The sequence below is a fragment of the Alligator sinensis genome, unplaced genomic scaffold, assembly GCF_000455745.1.
Source record: "Alligator sinensis unplaced genomic scaffold, ASM45574v1 scaffold694_1, whole genome shotgun sequence".
In the NCBI taxonomy this organism is placed as follows: Eukaryota; Metazoa; Chordata; order Crocodylia; family Alligatoridae; genus Alligator; species Alligator sinensis.
Genome location: NW_005842339.1, coordinates 608235 through 630630, shown reverse-complemented (window position 1 = coordinate 630630; position 22396 = coordinate 608235). Strand labels below are relative to the sequence as shown.

At 39.6% G+C, this 22396-nt stretch overlaps 1 protein-coding gene across 1 annotated transcript in view; it reads left to right on the top strand.

The window, feature by feature from the left end:
• TBCD (tubulin folding cofactor D) overlaps nt 1–22396 on the top strand; it is a 219281-nt gene that overhangs the window by 14609 nt on the left and 182276 nt on the right. The window contains 4 exon segments of the mRNA XM_006028735.3: nt 1046–1147; nt 3899–4045; nt 4752–4807; nt 9067–9199. Coding sequence (XP_006028797.3) covers nt 1046–1147; nt 3899–4045; nt 4752–4807; nt 9067–9199 — 438 coding nt within the window.

The following is a 22396-nucleotide window of genomic DNA, read 5'->3' as shown; positions in this document are numbered from 1 at the left end:
TGAATTTTGTCATGGCCACAGCCCACGCTGTAGCCCCTCCTCTTAGCACCGCCACCACCGCCCACCCCAAGCGTAGCCCTGGCTCATCCCCACCTCCAGGAAGAGCCCGGCACCACCCCCAGTTTGGAGCGGACAGCTTACCCTCGCCCCGCGCACGGATCTGGGGGGCACATGCCCCCCAAACCTCCTCTGGGGGTGTGTGTAGCGGCAGAAGTCACCTTCCACTCCCTGCGCCCCCCTGGACAAGCTGCTTGCAGCTCTGTCCAGTGCCTGCTGCTGCCCCAGCCCCACTCCTTCACTGCGAGGGTCTTCATCTGCCCCCCATGCCCCTTCCCTCCCCTCCGCCTCTTCCCTCCCAATTGACTTACCAGCCGGACGTTGCTCTCCAAGCTACTGGGCTGGCCATGTACATGCTCGCAACATTTATCAGTGACATTGGCCACATCAGCCAAAAAAAAGCTGATTGCTGATAATGTCAATTTTCTTTTTGGTGCCGATATGATATGGACCAATGTATCTACTGTATTTATCTTGTTTTTCTCTCCAGGCCTATGGTCAGTTTTCCTGTTCTAATTCTTTTCTTCTATATAGAAGCAGAACAGTGTGGAAACATTTGGGGCATTCAGGGAATTCTATGGATATTGTATAGAACCAAATTCTCTAAATACTAAGAGTAACATTGTCAGGGGCTTGATTTTTAGGGTGATCCTATATGTAAATAAAATGGGTTTTTTTTCATGTTTTTAGGGAGGGGGAAATGTCAACTTACTGGAACAATGCAGTATTTTTAAAGCTGAAGAATTCAGCAAGCACTGATTATTAATTACTTGATGATGAATCAAAAGCCAAGTTATCCCAGTTTTTAATTAGTAGAGTTTGAGTGAAGCTGACATGTTTTGAAATATCAGGTAATTTGGAAATTAATTTGTACCCCTGTTCTACCTGATATATTAATATCATCTGAAAATGCTTCTAATAGTTCTTTTGTATTCTTAATAGTATCTCAGGATGGTTTACTAAATTGTGATAACCTTTCTCTTGGTAGGTTCGAGGATATAAAACTTTCCTCCGTCTGTTTCCTCATGAAGTAGTTGATCTACAGCCTGTGTTGGATATGTTTGCAGATCAGAATCCTAAGGACTATGAAGTGAGATTCCACCCTTTCTGTTTTTTAAACAAACAAAAAAATCTGAAAAATTGTTATGCAGAAATGAAAATGGGGATTCACTAAATCTATCACAGACTCGGTATAAAAGTCTATATACTACACGTTTCTACATATTACGAAACATCTAGAAATGTCAAACTTGACAGCCAGCTTGAAATCGGTCTTTTCAGAAGAGGAATCTGGTCTTACTATGAGGGAGGTTCTGTTCTGCTTTTTCATTAGTGTTAGGTGGTGGGAGTTTGGTGTATTTAATACATTTTGTAAACATGACAGAGAACCAGTTATTTTCTCTATTTTAAATAGAAGAGACGAGGGTTAAGAATAAAATATAATTGGCAAGAGTTCAAAACCACTGAAAGGGAAAAATAGACAAGGAATTAAGAAAGAATTAAAAAAAAAGATTTCTATCACAATTATATTAGTACTAGCAAATTGCCTGCCAAGAATGGCAGGGAAGGGGGGCTGGCAGAGACGGGGCCCCATGCCCCCTCCCCTCCCCCTTCAGGTCCAGCCCCTCTTCTCTGCCCTCCCCTGCTTTTGGTCCGACCCTGCTCCCTCCATCCTCCCCTGGTTCAGGTCTGCCCCCGCCCCCCTCCCCCTCACTTCGACTCCCCTCTGGGAAGGGGCTCATGCTCCAGGAAGCCCTGATGTGCATGGTTACTCAGTGCTCGCTGCTCCAGCTGCTGGGCAGGGGTGGGGCCTGGCCTCCACCACTTGGTCTGTGCTCAGGGCATGATTTCCTACCATTTCCTTCTTCACTGACAGCCTCTTTTTTACCCTGTATATTTACCTCTGTAATGTTTCCCTTTGGCCTCTTCCCCCACTGCTTTCTTCCCCCTCCCTCCTCTGCTTTACCTTTTGTTTCTCCTTTCTATCTATTTATATTTACACTACATCCTCAAACTTTGAGCTCCTCTCATTCCTGTTCTCCTGATCTCCAACTTCTTTTTCCACTGACAGTCTCTTTTCTACCCTATATTCTATCACTGTAATGTCTCCCTTTAGCCTTTTTTCCCCTGCTTTCTTCTCCCTCCCCTTTCTGCTTTACCTTTTGTCTTTCTACCTATTTATATTCTCACTGACATCCTGCCACACTTTTAGCTTCTCTCATTTCTTGGAGTCTCAGAACAGCAGAGACTCCCTATACCTGAAGAAGGGTGACTGTGCCCAGAAACTTGTTAAGAACTTCTTTCCAATGTTTTTTTCCAAATAAAAGATATCACATCTACTCAAAAAACTTTGCCAGTTATTTTGTGGAATGTAAATATCTCATACATTTGAAATGTGCATGCTCTGGAGTTCAATCATGAGATACTAGCAGGGAAGAAAGGCCCACCAAAGTCAACACTTCTCATAGCAACAGAGAGACTTAAAATAGCAAGAGGCCCCCTGGTGAATCTTTGACAATGGACCATGTGGTCAAAAACCTAACAAAAATATAAGAAACCCTTTGTGGTTTTTTTCACCTTTGTCCCTCTCTCTCTTTCTCTCTTTTCACTTCTATTTAATGTTGGTCTTCCACCTACAGAGCTACAGAGTAAGCACTTGGTTCAGGGTGGCCAGTAGCCACCCTTTGCCAGAGTGTTCAGTATAGGGAAGTGGCATTTCAGACAGCAGGGTTGAGGCAGGAACAAGGTAGCCATAGGGGGATATGGAAAAGTCTGGGCACAGGGAGGTAACCTTGGGGGGACAGGGATTGGTGAGGCCAGGGAGAGGTGGTATGGTACACCTGAACAGGGTAGCCTTAGCAGAATAAACAGAGATGGGAGAGGCACAGCTGGACAGGTGATTTCACCACTTCAGGGAGGTGTTGTGGCACTGCAGTAGCAGGACATAATAAATGGGCTTGAGCCATTGCATGCAGGACAGATTGTTGCCCTCGTATAATAGAATGGGGTTGGGTGAGAGAACCAGCATGTGACTCTTTCTTCTGGAGCCACATTTAAATTGCCACCCCTGCAATGTGGCATGAGAGTATTGAAACAGAGAATGTTATTATATTTCTAAATACGTTGATAAAAATATGTTTTTCTTTTTATCGTTGACGATTTCTACTACATTCTTCAGGGGCAATTCTCAGCAGTTTAATTCATGAATAATTATCTTTTCAGGCAATCTGAATGATTTGTCTGAAAGATTTATTTGTATTTACAGAAAAATCTTAGCAAAGACACGAGAACTTTTGAAAATGTTTCAGACTTCTCTTTTATTTTAAAAAGACACTGTTAGCTTAAACCAAACTTCTGTCTGAAAAAAGATATATACAGTTATTGCAAGTAAAACCTAAAAATACTGTAATTAAGTGATTGCAGTAGGAAAAATTTTATTTTCTCTCTACGTATGTGCATGTGATGATTCTTTGTTCAGTTTCACTTTCTCCTTTTGTATCATCACTTTCTCCTTTATTTTTTTGAGGGGATGGGGAAAGTGAATTCATGGAAAAATAATCATCATCAAATGCCATGGGCATTTTTTGTGCTTTTACAGGTTGTGGTTGAATTACCGAAACTAAAAAAAAAATATACACTTGCTAGATTTCAGACTGACAGGGTCTTTTTATTAACAGTGGTTAGTGTTTGGGTGCCATCTTATTCCTTCTCCTTTGGCGTTTTTAGCACATTGTATGTCTGAATGATAGTCCTTGTCTGCTTAGGTGGGGAAAGTTCTTGGAGCAAAACACATGTCCATGTAACAAATTTTAAAAAACCTTGTATTATTATTATTTCCCAGACATGGGAGACTCGCTACATACTCGTGTTATGGCTCTCCATGATATGCTTGATTCCTTTTGATTTGGCTCTTTTTGATGGAAATATTCCTTCCGAAGATGGGCTTGCTCGGATACCAGTAATGGATCGTATACTCAAAGTAGCAAAAGTAAGTGTAATACACTTTGTAATAGACAAAGACTTTATTCTGCTTATGCTATTGTAATATATGATAGTTTTTTGACCTTTTTATTTCTGACCTTATTTTGTGTAGGTAAGAGTATAGTACACAGTTACCAAGGATTGGATTTTTCCATTGCTTTTCTTTAAAGTTGGTTGGCAATTAGTTTTTTCTGTTTTTTTCTGTAGTGGTAGCCTACTATGTTTTAAGGGTATATAGTATAATTGCATATCTTGTTACACAAGGTTTGGAGCATAGCCACTTACTGTTCAATATAACTGTCTGTAGCTTGAATATTTTTACACATATATTTTATAACATTATTTTAATTATAAACTGAATTCTGGACTATACGTGGATAAAGTAAGATCTGTATTGATAAACTTTCATGCAAAGTTTACTTGAGGTAAATTGAAATAGCATAACTATAAAGCTGGAAAGGAGAGTTGAATACAAGGTAGAAGTGAACAGCTGCTGCTATTGGCTTTAGAATGTACTCCTTTAACGTTGTAGAGAAAAAATGATCCTGTTTTGAAAGACATGGAGATGGAAACTTTAATGCATGTAGTTTTTTACCTTCAGTTTTCACAAACCAAATATTTTTGAAGTACATGTATGCAAATCTATTCTGTTGTGTTGTTACTAAATCTATATGTGCAAATTCTTTTACAGTTAATTTTCTTTTTGCCTTTAGTGTTATTTGGTTGTCAGCGATAAGGCTCGAGATGCAGCTGCTGTACTGGTTTCAAAGTAAGTCTCTTGTTCCGATTTAGATAAAAGAACACTTCCTTTTTCTTCTTCTTTGATTTCTTGCCCCCCCACATTACACTTATTCCATGGTTAACATGTTGATCATGGCATAAATGACGAGAGCTACATGTGCACCCAGTTTAAGGTACCATGCAATGACAAACCAGCCATAAAATAGGTCCACGTATGATGTAGAACAATTTTATGGCTGGTTTGTATGGCACCTTAGATAGAATGGGTGGCTGGGCCAACAATTAGCTGATAGCCTGGTCCTGTTGCTGGACTTGTGCGTCCCCAGCTTTCAACTTGCTGGTCCAGTGGGAGCCCAGGTTTGTAATCCCAGGTTCCCTCTGCACTGACAGGTAGGGCGCAATTGGGATCTAATCCGAAAATCATGTCTCCTGCTATGCTCATGTTGAATGCAGGAGGTGCCATTGTTGGAATCTAGAATCCAGTCCCGTGGTGAATTTAAATGAATGCTGGCTAAGGGCCTTACCATGAACACATTATTTCTGACAGTATTGACTAATTTTAAAGTACTGAAAATACCATGTGGAACACTTGCTAAATTTGTTTGAATTGAGTTTAAATATGTATTGAGATTAAAAAGCATTGCTATGAGACAGTTGTTTTGCCTACCTGAAATGGATGTGTTCATTTTCATTTTATAGAAGACTGGTCTTTATCATGGTTGATACTGTTAGCATTCTGCATCAAGAGGATTCATATAGAATTTGAATAGCCTTTTATTACCTGTACTGAATCCTCTTAAGGATAGGTTTTAGTAAAGGATGGGTTTAAATAATATCCCTGATATCTAGCTCAGTCTATGCCTGCCACATTTGTAGACCTGAGGAAGGGCACTTGACACCCACAAGCTTGTCCAGCAGCTCTCCCAGCAATACATTTGATCCTATAAAAGATATCACAAAAAACCCCTTGCCTTTCATCAAGTTTAAGTATTGAAATAAAGTGCAAGACAGGGGAGGACTCTAACCCCTTTGGCTCCAAATATGTCATATAACATGCTATTATAACTTTGAATATGCTAATTATAATTTTCATTTTGACAAGGCAAAGCTATATTTGTTTTATTATACATGCAAGTGAATCTGGTGATATACATTTTATTGGAAGAAGATGAATGACAAAAGGACTCCAGTAGAAGGCAGGGGAGATATGCACCTTATAGACTAACTAAATAAGATATACAGACAGCATATGCTTTCATGAACTTGAGCTCACTTTGTCAGATTCTGTGAAAGGACAAGGATAGAGCTCCAGTGCCATCCAATGGAGAATATAATCACACCTATTAAATGTCTTCTAAAGTGTTAGTAGATATTCATGGCCAGTATGAGCAAGGCACAACATTTGCAGATGTAATTATGGAAAAATGATGCATGAATATTTTTGCATTTGCAAGGGCTTACTTTTAAAAAATTGAATGAATCTTGATTATGATACTTATGTTTAAAAAGAACTGTCCACTTGACAGTTGCTGTAAAGCAGGGGTGGGAAAAATATGTCCTGCAGGCTAGATCTGGGCCACCAGCTGATTTGGATCCACTGCGTGGGCAGGCACTCACCAATTGATTGGATCTGAGCTGCGCCCAGGGCAGCCTATGCTGTACTCCCACCCGCCCTGACCCTGGCCAGCACACAGCTTCCTGGTGGGGCTGCTCACACTGTAGCTGCAGCTGATTCAGTATTGCTTGGCTCCCCCTGCCTCCAGCAGCTCCTCTTTCACCCTTGGCCCCTGCTGCAGTGCTCCAGGCAGCAGGTAATGCAGGGAAGCAGTGGAGAGATCAGCAGATGCTCATCCAGGTGGAGGAAGCTGCAGCCAGGTGGCTCCTGTTCCAGTGTGTGGGGCTCTAGCTCCAGCTTCTGGTTGCCTTTCACCCACTTTGCCCACCTGGCACAATGAGCAGCCATGTGCGTGCGGGTGGCCAAGTGGGTGGAATGGGGCTGGGAGCTGAAGCCCTCCCTCCCTCCAGCTGGCTGCTGAAACCTGGTGTGCAAGTAGCCACACGACAACACACATGCCCACCCCCTCACACCCATCCCCATATACACCCATAGTCCCCCACATGCATAATAGCTCAAAATAAAGTCTTACTCTTGTATACTGTGCAATTGCCTCTATATACACTACTCAAAACAAACAACAAAAAACAAATCAGGACAAAAATATTAAAAAAATGAAATTAAAATATGTTTGATTTTTAGCATATGATTTGTTTTGTATCTATAATTTGTTAAAAAGATATCTTCTGAAACATTTTGTGTGTGTGGTCCTCAACAGCTCACCAAAACTCATTAAGTGGCCCTCTAGCTGAAATAATTGCCCACTCCCGTTGTAAAATGATTACAAGAGCAGTAATTTTATTCTTAATTGGCACCTGCAATCACAGGACCCCAAGGTGCTTTGGAAATTTTAATGAATTGTCATGCCACACCTGTGAAGCAGATGGGGAAACAGATGCATGTATACTTTTTAATAACCGATTCATGATAATATTGGAAGTTAGTGGTGGAACAGGGAATGGGATCCAAGTTTTCTGTTTCCCAGTCCTGTGCCTGCCTATAATTGCATTGCATCAAAATTTCTATTTTTTTTTTAGTATTAACCAACAATTGTTACTGTTTGCTTACTTATTTCATTTGAATTGGGTTTGGGGAAATTGACAGGAAGAAGGTAGTTATGAATCTACGAATCCAAATCAATTGGTACAGTTTTTTCCAGCTATTCCAAAAATCATATTTGAGTGTTGTACTTTGGTGCAATATAATTGCTTAGTTGGAAGTTTTAGTAGCCTTCCTGGTGGAACAATATTACTGCTAGAAACTCCACCATTTAGGAGAAGTAATGACATCGCTTGAAGCAGACACAGACCAGTAGATTGTATTTTGTGCTGTCACCTAGATTTTTCATGTCCTAAAAAAACCCAAAAAACCTTTAGAGGAGTCTATTTGTATATTCAGTCCTGCCTTTACCATTTTGTATTCAATTTCATTTTACAGTCTAAAGCATTGGTGCCCAACTCATCTGGTCTTGCAGGCCAGATCCAGTGCACAAACCTGCTTCATGGGCCTGCTGGCCTCTGTGTGGAGCCAGTCTACAGACCTGTGATCTACCTGTGAGCTGGTCCATGGGTTAGGGATTAGGGGTTAGGGTTAGCATTTGGGTTAAATGCATAGTACTTAACCTATAAAGGCACAGTATTACTGCTAATACATTAGATTCAGTCATGATATTAAACTTTACTTATTCCATAAGTAACTCATCTTTGGTAATACTTTGGACCACAGGTGACCAAGATGTGGCTTATGGAGCTGAATTATCTGGCCTGCTGGGCCCCATGTGGAACTGGAAATATGGTGTTAGGACAAGCGGTGGCAGTGTTCATTTCCTCTATTCTGGGAGCTGCAGCAATTAATACTGCAATTGCTCCCCTACTGTTATATTTCTGGATGCAATGGTAGCCCTGTGGACTGGATGACACAGCTCAGTTCTCCTTGCTTGGTCACCTGTGGTTCACAGTATGCGTGGCTACGTTCCATTCTGCTTGGGCAGGAATTTGGGCTCAGGATTAATGCACAGGACGGGATTTCTGGTGTTGCTGATCATTTTCTGTGTGGTCTTAAGGAAGTTGCTTAACCTTACTAATTTTTTTTTTTTTTTTTTTTTTTTTGCTTATCCACAAAATTGGTATATTTCTCAGGACATATAAGGGTTAAATAATAAGAACAGTTTTCAAATATTCCAATAAAGGTGCAGCAAACAGAAGATTACACCTTGCAAATTCTGATACTTGCCTGTTTGATTAATAGCATGCAATAGTGACACTTTCTTAATTTTTATGCAAATTCCCCATATCCGGAGATGGATGTTGATTTTTTGTATGGGCAAAGCTGTTGCATTAAAAAAATTCTAATAGGAAAACTGTTGGAGAGAATTTCTGTGGGAAAAATGTATATATAGTCTGTAGCTATAGAAAATAAAAGTGAGAGATCTTGAGAATTCCAGCTGCAGCTTGGTAAATTTACAATTGAAATGAAATATTTTAGGTCAGGACCTTGTTTAAAAAGAGTAAAGTTAAATATCTGACAGTTGGAATGTTCCCACCCTAAATTTGTTGGAAAATGTCCATTGGACAATTGCCTTTAGGAATCAAAACCAGTTTGGATAACAGGAAAAATTAGTTACTATTTGATTGCTCTCAGTGGGTAACTTGCAGTGTGTTTTTCTGTGACAGGTTTATTACCCGCCCTGATGTCAAACAGAAAAGAATGGCAGACTTTCTGGACTGGACCCTTTCAATGTTATCTAAATCCTCCTTTCAAACCATGGAGGGGACTATTGTAATGGATGGCATGCTTCAGGCCCTGGTAAACACTGTTGTTATGCTAAAAGATAATCCTGGTAATTGATTGCTTTTATGATGTTTTTGTTCCATAATGTGTATAAGGGACTTTACTGCTTACACTTCACTCAGCCATGTCTTAAAAAATTATCATCTAAAGTTATATTCTAAACAGGTAAGTTTGTAAATGTAGGTTCTGTCATTAAGGCCATGATTCTCAACCAGGATGCCATGGCACCCTGTGTTGCCTTGAGATCTTTTAAAGTGTGTTGTGTGCTGCCATACAATGTAAGCACAGCTAGGTGTGCAAACGTGATACACATGCTAAATCCAGAGATATCAAATAGTGAATCTGTAGTATTAAAAAAATTCTGCCCCGTCATGGTCTTTTTGAGTTCTTTGCAACAGAAAAATTGCTCTATTATTTTTCTGTAGTGAAAAAACAAGAGCTGATGTTTCCTGAGAGGTGCCTCAAGTCTATCCATGGGTGTTTTGAGTCTAAAATCATTGAAGACCCCTGTATTAGGGACTTAGGCAGATGAGGTTCTTTAGGTAGATGTGATATCTTTTATTAGACCAACTAAATAGTTGGAAAAATTGTTCTTTGCAAGCTTTCACGCACAAACACTCTTCTTCAGGCATAGGGAGAGTCTGTATTAGGGACTTGCTCTTTTTGTCATTGGTAAGTACAAGCAAAATACTTGTCAGTACCTGATATAAAATCTATATTTAAGTATTTACACAACAAGTTAGTCCTTTCCTAATTTAACATTTATTTTCAGTTTGGTTATATATATATATATATATAAACCAGCCTTGACAGGTGGCAAAAGTTGAGAAATTAACCAGCATTATCCAAAATGGAGATCAACTGGATAAAAATGCTGTACACCGGGTGCATGAGCAGCAGGGTGCTAGTAAACTAGTTTATGACAGCCCTGATTGTGGTGGAGTCGGGTGTCCAGCAGGGCTGCCTATTCCCCCAGATCCTGTTTATCTGTATGTTGGAGCTGCTAGTTCAGTGGCTCAGGCAGAACCCCAGGATCAGTGGAGCAGGGTACTGGTAAAAAGCACCTGCCTGGCTCTGGGTGACCTTGGAGACTTGTTGGTTTTGGAAGTCTCTATCCCCTACAAGGGGGTGAAGATCCTTGGGTTGGAGTTTGATCCAGAGCTGACTGGACAGAGGGCATGGGAAAGGACTGAGACCAAAGTCAAATGGAGACTGGGACTGTGGCACATGCACTGCCTGTCAATGGGGGGTGCATGGCACTCATGAGGGTAGTGTTGCTACTGGTACTTCTGTACAGTGCACTGGTCTTCCCCCATCGGAGCAAGTCACCCTTAGAATTCAGAGAGCCAGGTATGTCTTCTTTTGGGGCTCCAGATTCCCATCTGGAGGCTGCAAGGACCACATTATGTATGATGAAATGGACTGGGGGCAGAGGAATGTCAAATGTCCTGCTGTTCCTCTGGGCTCAGTACATGAGCCAGATCTGCAGACTGGGAACTGGGGCAGTACTGAAAACAGCCTCCTTCATAAGATACTTTGTAGAGCATCTGCTGTGATACTGGTGAGCGTGCATGCTGCCCAGCTGAACTGCCTGTGGACCGCAGAGATGCCATGGTTCTATGAGGTCCTGAAACCCTTCTGAATTAAATATGATCTGTACAGTGTGACCCCAGTGACCCTGACGAAACACTGTAAGGTTCAGGAGGTGGAAAGGGCAAGAGACAGTTAGTTGGCTGTAGACTTATTACCTGGCGACAGCTCCTAGACTGTGGGAGTGACTCTTTCACAAGGACATACAGAAGGAACACAGGAATTTGAACTGGCAGGTAGCCCACTGGGCACTTCCCATGCAAGCATGGAAAAACAGATGGGCAGAGAGGCCCATCAAACTGCTGATGGAAGGCAGAAACAATCGACCACCTTCTCTGGTACTGCCCATTCAGCAGGGACGTGTGGAAGAGAGTAATCGTACTCCTTCTGATGGTGACAGGGGTCGAGACCTGACCAGAGAGGTGGTGCTGTTCAGTCACTTGACCAAACAGCAGGAAACCCTGACAGCTTGTTTTGGGTAGTTCTCCTGCTTCAGGAACACCTTAGGGGAGACCAGGGACCTGCTCCTAAGCAGTCCTCTAAGTTGAGGACTGCATCAAAATGGGGCTGAGTGAGATGCAGGGGTACTATAGAAAGATAGTTGAAGATGATGGGAAGGAGATGACAGAGATCATATGGAAGAAAGAAGACTGGCACAAACAGTTCAGAGGTGGGACCACCACTAGAGAGAAGGATGGCAATGATGGAGATGATAACCATGATGAATGAAAGGACTGGGGCAACAGGCTTAAAATTGGAAGGAGTGGGGGGGCACTAAGATGGTCCTCTGCGTGATTGCAGTGGTTAAAGGTGACGGTGACAAGCACACGGACGTGTGGGTACCAGTGTATAGTGCGGTTATTGTAACGGGAATGAGAATGGTATATTTGTAAAGATGTTGTGTGGGCTGCTGAATGACCATATCAGTCATGGGACAGATTTATAGAGGGGTGTGTGTGTGTGTGTGTGTGTATATATATACATATATATATATATTTATTTACATACTCCTACACACATATATGTATGTGTGTAGGTGTATGTATGTGTATATTAGCTAATTGCCCATCAACAAGTGGGGGGTGGAGTGCAGCTGCACTGGCTTCGCCCCCCCCACTCCATCCCGTGTCCCCATCATCATGATGGTGGGCTGCCTTCTGTCAGAACGCTTCTTCATGCTCTGATTGGCTGTTTGTCAGCCAATTACAGCGTGAATAAAGCATTATAGACAGACAGATGGACTTAGGCTTTTATAATATTAGAATATGTGTGTATATATATGTGTGTTCATGTGTGTGTATGTATGTGTACATATGTGTGTGTGTATGTATATATGTATATACATATAAATAAATATTTTTGCAAAAAAAAGAAAAGCAGCATGGTTGCCCAATACGGACCATGATTTTTATAGTGATCCTCAGTGCTGATTGCATTTAATCAACTTCATAGCTGATTTCCATTCCTGAGCACATGCTGCTTTTGGCAGCAGTTTAATGATAGCCAGTGGATTTAGTAAGGTTTCCTTGTGTGTGATTATAAGACGCTTTTTTCCCCCTTGTCAGCTGGGGGAAAAAACTTCATCTTGTATTTGAGTAAATATGGTATAAAGTTAATGTACTGTACAAAGAACAGCATTTTCATCTTTGATGTGTAACATTATACCTACTTTCTTTGCCAAATATCTTCTTATGGCTTGTTACTTATATGCAAATGATTGCATTTATGTAGGACTTTAACATATTTGTGGTTTGTCATCCATATATATGTAATTGTTACATATAGATATCTTTAATCTGATGCAGTACTTTTCAGTATATTCTATATTGTATCTGGCAATTATGATAATGATTGTGTGTTGGTGCGCAAGTCCTTTTAAAAAAAAATCAAAGTTGAGATAACAGATGTGAGAGTGTCCTCTTGTAAAGTCTAAGTGGATTTAGGATTTGTTAGTGTATAGGAATAATTTCCATAGTTTGCATAAAATTGCCACTCCTTTTACATACTATCCTTATAGTGCTGCATACTGTAGTGCATTACTAAACATTAAGCTTTTGGGACCAGAGTGGTGGGGGAAGGATGGGGGGTAGCACTTTTTCCCTGACCAGCAGCAGGTTCAGATCAGAAGAGATGACAACTGATCTATATTTAGACTAACTTGTTCTAAGCCTTGCTGTTTAAGTAAGAGGAAGCACTACTTATTTCAAACGTGTGCTGGAGCATGTTTCAAAAGAGAGACTAATAATGTTTCATCATTCTGTAGTTAGAGCTGGAAAATCATACTAACTATTAATTATTCTAAGTGCATGATGAAACCTGTAGGATATACCATACATTAGAATTTTGTCATACTTGCTTTGAATTTGGCTTTGGCTCTATCTACCTGTTTATTAGTGTGTGTTAAGTGAAACAGGTGAATGCATAACAAGTAAAATTGAAACTAGAATTAATTTCTCTAGATAATTTCCTTCAAAGCAGAAGCCTGCATTTTTTTTCAGGGGCAGGAGAACAGAGATTAGGAGGAGGGAGCAATTATCTGGCAACTTTTATTTCATTTGGTTGTCCTGCTCTTGTTAAGTACCATTCAGGTCTTTATTGGCATGACTTGTCTAACTTGCCTTTAAATCTTTTCTTGCTTTATTTCCTGAAGACTTTTTATGTCAGTAAAGCAATGAGAGAAAAATGCTTATCAAAAGGAAGAGAGGCTTTGGCAAAGTAAATCACTTAGAAAATGAGTGACTGTTTCTTTCAGGAAATGAATTTTAGGGAGCTTTGCATTGTTTTTAATACTGCCCAGCTTTTTAAAACATTAGACAAAATGAGGGTGTCTTTTTCTTCCTTTTAATAGTCTATATGGATTATTTCACCCCCTTTTATGTTAGTTAGAATCTTGTATAATTGATATACATTAAATCATTGCTGGCGGGGGGGAGGGGGGCTTGGAAATTAAATGCATTCTCACTCGATGACTGCAAAGATATATGTTAATATTCATTGAAACATTTATGTGATCTTTTTGATAGTTTTAGTGCCTCTTTGTGTTTTATAAGCCAAATCATAGCCCTGTCTGTGCAGTTTCCCTGAATGTTGGGTCTGTCCCACCCTAAACGAGTGAGCAAAGACCATTTTCCAAGTATTGGTTAGTACAGGTGAGTTGGTGGGGGATAGTTAATTTGATTCTGACCAGGAGTGGTAAGAATCTACTAACTGGTTGGAAACCCATTACTCCTAAAGTAGTACTGTGCTGTGCCCCGAACAAAGTGAACACTGAATATGTTAGAGTCTAGTGCTAATTATATCTCCTGTTCAGAAATCTCAAGGATTAAGACCAAGGACCTTGTTTGGCAAATAAGACACTTTTTTGTGGGGTATGTTGTCACTGAGAAAATAACAAAAATACTTTCTGAAGCTTGTGCATTTTGGAAATAATGAAGTTGGATGTGAGCCGATTGTTTTAAAACAGGGTGAAATTCCCATACTTCATTTGTACTGAAAAGGTATGCAAATTGCAGAGACACAAACTAATTCTACAGTGTTACTCTTTAACCTACCACTTTATGTATTTATATCTCAGTGACTATGCATGCTACTGTTTAATTTAACTCAGCATTTTATATGGAGCAGGGACTACTGTTTCAGGATTCTTGTTGAAACATGTAATCTGCATAATACATTTTAATTCCACTGCTGGGCTTAGTTTTTTTTACACCTGTTGCCAGTAATACATCATTTCACAACAGGTGCACGTAGTATTGCTTGCAATGTTTCAGTTTCTGTTTTTAAAAAATTGTCATCTTTCCTTACATTCAAACTGCACTTTTGAATGTAGATATTTATTTTTATTACATACTTATATATGTGCTATTTTGTATTTCTGTATTAAAATAGGCAAGATAATGACTGCTAAATTGCTAGGAAACAATTTTTGCATTCTTCGATATGTGTATAACTGGTGGAAATGTCTAACCTATTTAAAAAATACACATTCTAAATTCTCTTGGTCTGAAGGTTTGCTTTTAAACCTGCCATTATATTAGGCAGGTTTTAGTTATTGCTGGAGGGTGTAGCACTCCCAGTTCTTGCGTGACCAGATATGTCATCATGTTGAAGTAGCCTGGGGCATTGAAACTTATTATACCTTATTTGCTTTATAAGTAATTCAGTATACAAATATGAGTAATAATTAAAAAAAATACACCCTACACAGTGATTTGATGAAACTTTGAAATGGTACGAAGAGAGCATTTCCCTGAGCTGTCTCTATTGTAACAATTGTTTGGTAATAGCTCATACTTAGGTGAATTGTGCTTCAGGGAAGAGACAGCTCTGCTACACTATTCTTTCAGACCCAGAGGCACAAAAATAGAATATTAGGATTTAACATTTCCCAGGTCTCTGTTTTTGGTATTATCACAGAATTAATGATTCTGAGGCTGTTAGGGAAAGTTAAAGATGCTCAGTTGGTGAGGGCCACAAGGAAAACTATAGAGATGTGAGAAAAAGGGCACAGCTTCCTTCAAGAACCTTGTATGTAAAGAAAGGGCTAGCCTCTTCACTTCCTTGTCCTTTTGGGATGGTGTGTCCCTGTTTTCCTGTGTGCCTAATTTGCTATGCTTTGTCTTTATCAATTTAATTTTCTTGGCTGGAATTTTCATTGCAATTAGTTCAAGGTTCAGAATTTTAAATTTCATAAGTTTGCTTCTGCTTCTCATCAAAACTTAATGCTGCCTTAGGCTGCTGATATTTTAGCTTCTAGTATTTTAAATCTGTATTTGGACCCTTACTTTCACCCCCTGACCTTATCATAGTTGACATGGACAGAAGCCAGGTGTGATGTGTGCTATGTGTAACTTTAAAACTTTGTTTATAGGTACAGTACTGTTATTTCTTTTCTGCCCTGGACCCATTTCATTCCTTCCTGTTAATGTAGTATAATTTTTATTGCATATTTTGTTATGCTTTGCTTTAACTGCTGTATAGAATTTTAAATGCGAGAACAACTTGAGAATGTAACACTAAATGATGTAGAGCCAGACCCTAACTCAGTGTTTCTCAATTAGGGTGCCATGGCACCCTTGGGTGTCCTGTGATCTTTTTACGGGTGCGGGGGAACCATAGGAATCCATAACGCAAAAACATTCTGACTGTGACCATTCTGAGGCCTTTGCAGCATAAAAATTGTTCTAAAAGTTTCTTTAGTTAAAAAACAAGTAAAAGCTAAGAAGTGGCTTTTTCTGATGTGTCTTGTGTTTAAAAAAGTTAAGAATTACTGCCCTAACAAATTCTGGTTGTAAGATTTTGGCATTAAAATGTTTTTGGCCTTTGTATCAAGAACTTCTTAAAAAAATCTGTTAAATGGGGACATGATATCCAGGATTGCTTGTTCAAAAAAATACTTTCTTTATGACCTGATATTGGTATACTAAATGAGACTGCTTTAGTTTTATTTCATGGTTTTGTTGAGTCTTTTACAGGACCTCTCAACTAAAGGTATTGTAAGATCAGGAAAAGTCATAAGCTTGAAATGAATTTATAAACAGGCTTTCAGTTGATTAATATTTAGGGACCTAATGAAAACTCAATTGTTTCAATCACCGTGCAATAAATTGTGCTACATGTCAGGTAAATTTCCATAACTAAAAAAAAAGCTCATATGTCATGTGGATAGTCATATTATAGCTTGTGTAATATGACTATCCACATGCAAATCAACATGCTTACTTTACAGAAGAAATACATTTACAAAATATGCTCCTTTCCATCTGATGTAAACAATTTTATGGGGAATAATGCAAATAAGATTATAAAAGTAGCATTATAACTGATCTATTTTGCCCTATCCATATATAGTTCATTAAACAGTCTGTTTCAGGAAGGTTTGTTATTCTGGCTCTTCATGCATTCTGGTATGGTTTGTTTATATTATTTCATCTAGCTCAGATACATGGATGTCGGATAGCTCTCTTTGGATCTGGGCATTGCTCATTTGCCTACTAGGGGGTGCTCCAGAGTAATAGAAGATGCTGTCCTGCTGCTGGAGATTGCAGCTACCCTCTGGCTCCAACAAACTTGCATCTCCTGCTTGGCAGGAAGACATGTTTGCTGTCAAGCAGTCAGGCCACATTAATTTGTATAGCTTGGGGAATATGTCTTAGAAGTAATGCTGATTCGTCTATCTCATAAAGAACAAGGCTAAGTAGGTTATGCAGACAATTGGAAGGTGTGGTGTGTTTCTGTGTGATTACTAAGAAACTAGTTTTTGTTTGTACCTTGCGCCATGTTATTTCTAAAGCAGAACCAGACGTGACGGTCATTTCATAACTTATATACCAATGATTTTCTCTAATTTGTAGGTGGTATCAGAGGGAGCTACATACCTTTCAACAAGTTGGTTAAGTTGGCTTACGCTGTATGTCCTCATTAAGGTGGAAGGAACATGGCGTAATTTTATGATGACCTGGGGCCTCTTCCCCTTAGCATTGTTTGTTGCTGACATAAAATTTTCTTAGTAGGCAGCACCCCACCCATATTGTTTCCTTTGTATCACATTTTCTCAAAAATTATGTGGCTCCCTGTTTTTTTCTTGCTTCAAGGCAAGAAATTGAAGCTAAACAGTCGTTTTCGCTCCTCTTTCCTATTCTCCACCTTTTTTTCTTTCCATTTTCATTTTTAGTTGGAGTGATGCATTGACTGGTAGTACTGGGTTTTTTTGTTTTGTTTTTTTAAATATGAGCCTTTGAGTGTTCTAGTACTGTAGGATTTAATTTCAACCATCACTTTATTGTAATATATATTAACATCAGCTCCACATGCCAGAAGAAAATATGCATGGGACTTTTTAAAAAGCTAACATTCTGTAAAACACCTGAAAAATATATTTTGTAAATTTGAAGATCATTTAGATGTTCTTTACAAAGGATTTTTTTGAAAGAACAGGTTTGGATCTTTTTTGCTGCTTTATGACAGAGAAAAAAATCCTGAAAGATTTTTCTATTTCTGATTGCTTTTTATCTTGGAATTAACTGCATTATCCTGTCTCCCTAGATTTGCTGAAACATTTTTTTGGGGGGCATCTACAACCGTACTTATTTGGAATCCTCGTAGTTTGTTTGTTATCCCACTTATGGTTTTAAAACATAATTTTGCCACGAACAGGTGATGTGACTATTATACCTTTCTGTTTGAAATAAAATATCTGGATAGTTTCTTTCTGGAACACTTGTAATCTAATCTGTTTTCTGCATCTTACTTGTGTGTACAAACAAAACCTTTCTGACATTATCATTAGCAATGATCATTTTTGTCCATGATAAAAGCATGCAAGTTAAATTAGGGTTCTTTATGTGGGCAAAAGCAATACAAATGCTTACTCACACAGGTTTTTATATTGATATGTTTTTATATCACACTTGCTGTATTGTTAAGTAGTTATATGGCGATTACTTTAAAAACAACAAAAACATTGAGTCAGCTTAATGAAATTGCTGTTGTCAGCTTGTCCTGATGTGAAAAAAGGCCTGATATTGTGCCCAGGTGCCTGGCCAAACCTAGTGTTTTTATAGAAATCAATGGAAGCTGCTGCGGTGGGTACAGTCCACACCTGCGAATGTTCTGCTGCTGGTTCTCACATGATAGCAATGACTACCTAAGCACTGTCCGCTAATGAAGCAAAATATAGAACATCAGTTTTGCTTATAACTGTGTTCCAGATCATTGCAGCTTCAAAGAGTATTACCAGTCACTTCCAAACTGTACCATGAATTGCATATGTAGCCAGTGTGGTGTGTGGTGTGTGGGGCCTAATAGTACATTCTTGAAGCCTTACAGTTACTAAGGAGGTGGGTCACTACTTTTTGCAGGAGCTGAAACTCTTGGATGCTTTCTAAAGGTAGTCTTAAGTAGAGCACGTATTTACATGGAATATGTATTGGAATTCACAAGAACCATTCATAGGTGTGTGGGCAGTTCAGTGTCTCCATATACTCTGCCCAGGCTTTTGATGGAGAGGTCACACCAGGTTCGCTTTATCTTTAAGCAAGGGTTACGTTTGGTGACCTGGTATCTCAGAGTAATTCTGTTGTCTCGGGAGACAGGTGCCTACTACTACATGAAAAATGTGTTCTTGATGTAACTTTTTGCGCAGGTATATTTCATTTGATCATGTTTTAGTCAGAGCTTTTCTGTAGACCCACTGCAATTCTTATCTAATTTAATTAATTGTCAGTGGTTACAATGAATTAGCTTTTTGTAACGGTGTGATCAAAGAACCAATTACTTAAAATAGATACAATTAGTCTTTTGAATGTTCATGGTGTAATGTGCCTCTTGAAAATAAACTATCATCTGTTTTTTAGTATGAATGCCTAATGATTCTCTATTAGCTTCTGTAATTATTTTAACCTTTAGATTGGCACTGTAAATATCTGCCCTTTTTGCTGTACTACAGCTAGCACTGGTTCTATATGTTGGTAGAGAAGAAATTGCTTCACCACTTATGTACCAAACCTCGTGAGAAAACTGGTACACATTATGTTTTACTATTTATTTTTCAGTTGACTTGAGGTTTGAGGTTGGTTACTATAAATCGTTGGGAGGTTGTGTTGCTTAAAACAGCATGTTTTTGTCTGAATTTCCATATGGAAATAAGCAGGCAAGGTTCTTTGGGTAATTTATTTCTGGTATGCTAGTGTCAGAATCGGAGGGCGTTAGGCTAAGATCACAAAAAGATAGGAAGGCATAGTTCCCCCGTGAAAAAAGATGCTTCAGTGGTTAGTGGTGGGTTTAGTGACTTGTCCAAAAATCTGAATAATAGCTTCCTTACTAGCTTGAAGAGTTGCTGGTGGATGGCAGATGACATTACAACACCTCTGTAACACCATTTTTCTGCAGTCAGGGTGGGACAAATGAGCCAAAGCAGGTGACTGCAAAGACCTTGTTAATGAAGACAGCCTAGACTGGTATATTGTGAAAGAAATGCAGATTGAGTCCTCTTCCTCTTCAGTTGATTTGAGTGCAAGCAGAATTGTGCTGCATATTTGAAAAGCAGTTTCATGATAAAATGTTGTTTATGATTGCTTTTGACAGCCTTTCTATGGGTCACAGGTGGCTTTGTAGCATTTCTCCTTTGTATGTTATTTAGGACTCAGGAAACTTTCAAGTGCATGACTTATTAATGTAGGTTTTAAAAACATAAATTGTTATGAATCTTAAAAATCCACTGTATAGCTTGTGATATTGAAATCGGACATACTAATTTAGGACCTTGAAGCGGAATTTAATAACAAATTAAAACAAAATGGGTATATAGCCTTAAGGTATTTTTATTGTCTTTAAACCATGTCTGTAATATGAGTAGGTAAATACTGATTGGTGTATATGTGTAAATATTTTTAAGGTAGGACTGTGTTTCTGTTTGGCTCCTGGGCATATTTATCTAAGAGGCTTCTTTCTTGGTGAATGACAAACCAAAAGGGAAAATAAGCTGCTTAATACAGTAGCTTGGGTGCATACTTGGGAGAGTGAAGAAACATTGAATATTATGTTAATTTTGATTTGGCTTCAGGAGCTCATTTGCCTTGCTATAATGCTAATTGAAGCTGAATCCTGTTGACATTTTAATAGGAACATAAAATGTCCTAAAAATACTCTATCCGGAAAAAAAATCGTTTTAGGTAGGGTATACAGTTCCTCAAGAGTTGTCATGTTAGTACCTGACAAAGGTAAAGCAGAAGTATAGAGAAATGAATGACGTGTACCTGTGCACTTATACACAGTTCTTTGTTTGCATTATCTTTTTTAATTTATTCAATATTGACATTTATATATGACATATAGAAATTTAAATCTGAACTAAAATTATTAATTTGTGGGAGATGTTCCTTTCATTTTGGGTCTCTGATTATTTAACTTTCTGTTGAGTCACAGAGTCTAAGGCCAAACTGCTTGTGGTTAGCAAAGTCATAGTCTGCCTGTCTGTAGTTTCATTAGCTAAAGTTTTCTTCACTTCATTTATTAAGTTGTGTAATATTGTTTTAAGAGATATATATTATGCTAATTTTATCAGAGGTAGATGTATTTCATAGGGTCATGTGAAGCAACTTAATGAGGTGATCTAGTCCAACCCCCTGCTTAGGCAAGATCATTCCTGACTAAACCATCTCAGTTAAGTGTCTGCTCAACCTGCTCTTGAAAACTTTCAGGGGTGGAGATTCCACAATTTCTCTAGTTAGCTTGTCCTAATGCTTGACCACTTTAGTCAGAAAGTATCTCCTAATCTCCAACCCACATTTTCTCTTGTGCAGTTTGAAGCCATTGCTTCTAGACTGTATGGCTAGGGAGAGTCATTCAAAAAGCCTGAGCCTGAATTGATTCAATCTTTGCAGGTTAGTCTAACCTTCCTAGGTTGAACTGGTTTGCAACTGCACAGACGCTTCCTGTGGACTGAAGCAATGCAGGCATATGCCTGCAGTGGCTCGGGCTAGAAGCCGTGGTGCGCTAGAGCAGCCCTCCGTTCCCTTCTATAGTGCTGAGATGAGGGGGGGTGTGGCCAGGCCCTGGCAGGATGCTCTAATTAGGGAGGGGTGTAAACCCCCACCTTTCCTGCACTGTCCTAGGCTTTTCCCTGTTCACTGTTCAAGGGGTGGGCGTGTTGCCAGACCCCAGCCCTGGGCTAACACTCTAAAGTAAAGCAGGGGGGGAGGTGCAGTGCATGCATCTGTTGATGATACTGAGGTTTTCACATCTCCCTTTCCCTGCTTCTTCATAGCATCTGCAAACCTGACAGCAGGGAGTTGCTAACACAGCATTTATCAGACCATCAACAAAACAAAAGCCTCTCTCATTAGTTCAAGCTCTTCTTAAACAGCTTTTTCCAAGGTAGGAATGGAGGGATATTGTCAGCTGACCTGTTGATTAGCTCCAAAAAGCCCTGAGCGGACACTGTCCTGTCTGCCTTTGTCTTGTCCCAGTGAAATTGGAGACACGCACACACGGACACCTCTCGGCATTAGCTAGCATACCACATGGCTGGGGTCCGTGCTGTGGAAGATGAGAGAGAGGGAGTGGGGATCCCTGGTTGAGCAGTGAAGTGGGGTGGTGCAGGGGGAAACCAGGCAGGCCTTGCTGTTCCTGCAGTCTACACCAGAGCTTTGGCTAAGGAGTGGAGGGGTGGGGCCAGCTCTGTTCTCTAGAGTAGAGCACTGCACAGCCCAATCCAGGGCTGCAAAGCATCTGGGATGCTGGGGGACTCTGGTTTAAGTTAAACCAGGAAGAGGTCTTGGACAGACATTGCATAAAACAAGTTTGACCCAAATCAGTTAAGCCCGATACTACATTCAGTCGGATTTATCTTAAACCAGTCTCAGCTAATTGGTTTATGTGCACTGAACCTTATGTTCTGTTACAGGTTTAAACTAGTTTCTGATCACTTAAACCGGTTTATGTATAATGTCTGTCCCTAGCCTATAGCTGCAGAGAAAGACTACCCCCATCTTTATAATCACCCTTCAGTTATTTGAAAACTGTTACCAAATCCTCCTTCAGTCCTATTCATAGATTCATAGATGTTAGGGTCGGAAGGGACCTCAATAGATCATCGAGTCTGACCCTCTGCATAGGCAGGAA